The sequence below is a fragment of the Passer montanus genome, unplaced genomic scaffold, assembly GCF_014805655.1.
Source record: "Passer montanus isolate IOZ18808 unplaced genomic scaffold, ASM1480565v1 scaffold1531, whole genome shotgun sequence".
NCBI classification, from domain to species: domain Eukaryota; kingdom Metazoa; phylum Chordata; class Aves; order Passeriformes; family Passeridae; genus Passer; species Passer montanus.
Window position 1 is genome coordinate 2412 of NW_024362397.1, and position 975 is coordinate 3386.

Below are 975 nucleotides of genomic sequence, written 5' to 3' on the forward strand. Positions count from 1 at the left end.
CCCGTGTCCCCCCCGGCCCTGGCGCCCCCAGCCCCCCCCGTGTGTCACCCACCGGTGTCAACGTCGCCCCCCCAGGGGCCCTGGCTGCTGCCGGGGGCGGGGGACCGGCCCGGCCCGGGGTAGAACACCTCGTCCCCCGGAGCCTCCAGGTCAGCCTCGTCCAGCGCCTTGGGGCGCTTGGGGCCGCTGCGGGGACAGGGTGTGACCCTCGGGGTCAGGGTGTCACCTCTGGGGACAGGGTGTCACCTCCCGGGTCGGGGTGTCACCCTCGGGGTCAGGGGTGTCACCCTCGGGGACAGGGTGTCACCTCTGGGGACAGGGTGTCACCTCCCGGGTCGGGGTGTCACCCTCGGGGTCAGGGGTGTCACCCCCAGGAGGTGTCCGGGGCCACCCGGGGGTCCCAGCCCCCCCCCCCGTGTCTGGAGGGGTCGGGGGGTGTCCCGGGTGTTTGTGGGATGCCAAGGAGAGCCCCCAAACCCCGGGGGGGTGAACCCCCAAATTGGGGGCGGGTTCTGGGGGTCCCGGGGGTTTGTGGGGTGCGAGGGAAAACCCCAGACCCCAAAGTTTGGGGGGGCCGGGTGGTCCTGGGGGGTGGCACACCCCAAAAAGGGGGGCCCGGCGGGGGGAGAGGCCCCGGTGTCCTCTCCCCGTGTCCCGGTGTCCCCTCCCGGTGTCCCCAGGTGTCCCCTCCCCATGTCCCCGTGTCCCGGTGTCCTCCCAGCCCGGAGCCCCCTGGCCCTGTCCCCAGCTGTCCCCCAGTGTCCCCTCCCGGTGTCCCCATGTCCCCGGTGTCCCGGTGTCCCCTCCCGGTGTCCCGCTGTCCCCACTTACTCTGGGACACCCTCACCAGCTCCGTCACGTTCCAGACCCCCGAGGTGACAAAGCAGTCCTGGAAGGTCAGGTGGCCTGGGGACAGCGGGGGACAGCGGGGGACAGCGGCGTCACCCGGGGGCACGGGGGGGACACGGGGTGGGA

The 975-nt window shown here is 73.5% G+C and overlaps 1 protein-coding gene across 1 annotated transcript; it reads right to left on the reverse strand.

Annotated features, from left to right (window-relative positions):
• Positions 1-38: 38 nt before the first annotated feature.
• LOC120498871 (nuclear factor 1 X-type-like) lies at positions 39-906 on the reverse strand (the record flags this gene model as incomplete). Its single annotated transcript, XM_039702057.1, has 2 exons — positions 39-241; positions 832-906. Coding segments are annotated over 2 exons (272 nt in total), but the record flags the coding sequence as incomplete, so codon positions are not given.
• Between the last annotated feature and the right edge of the window lie 69 nt (positions 907-975).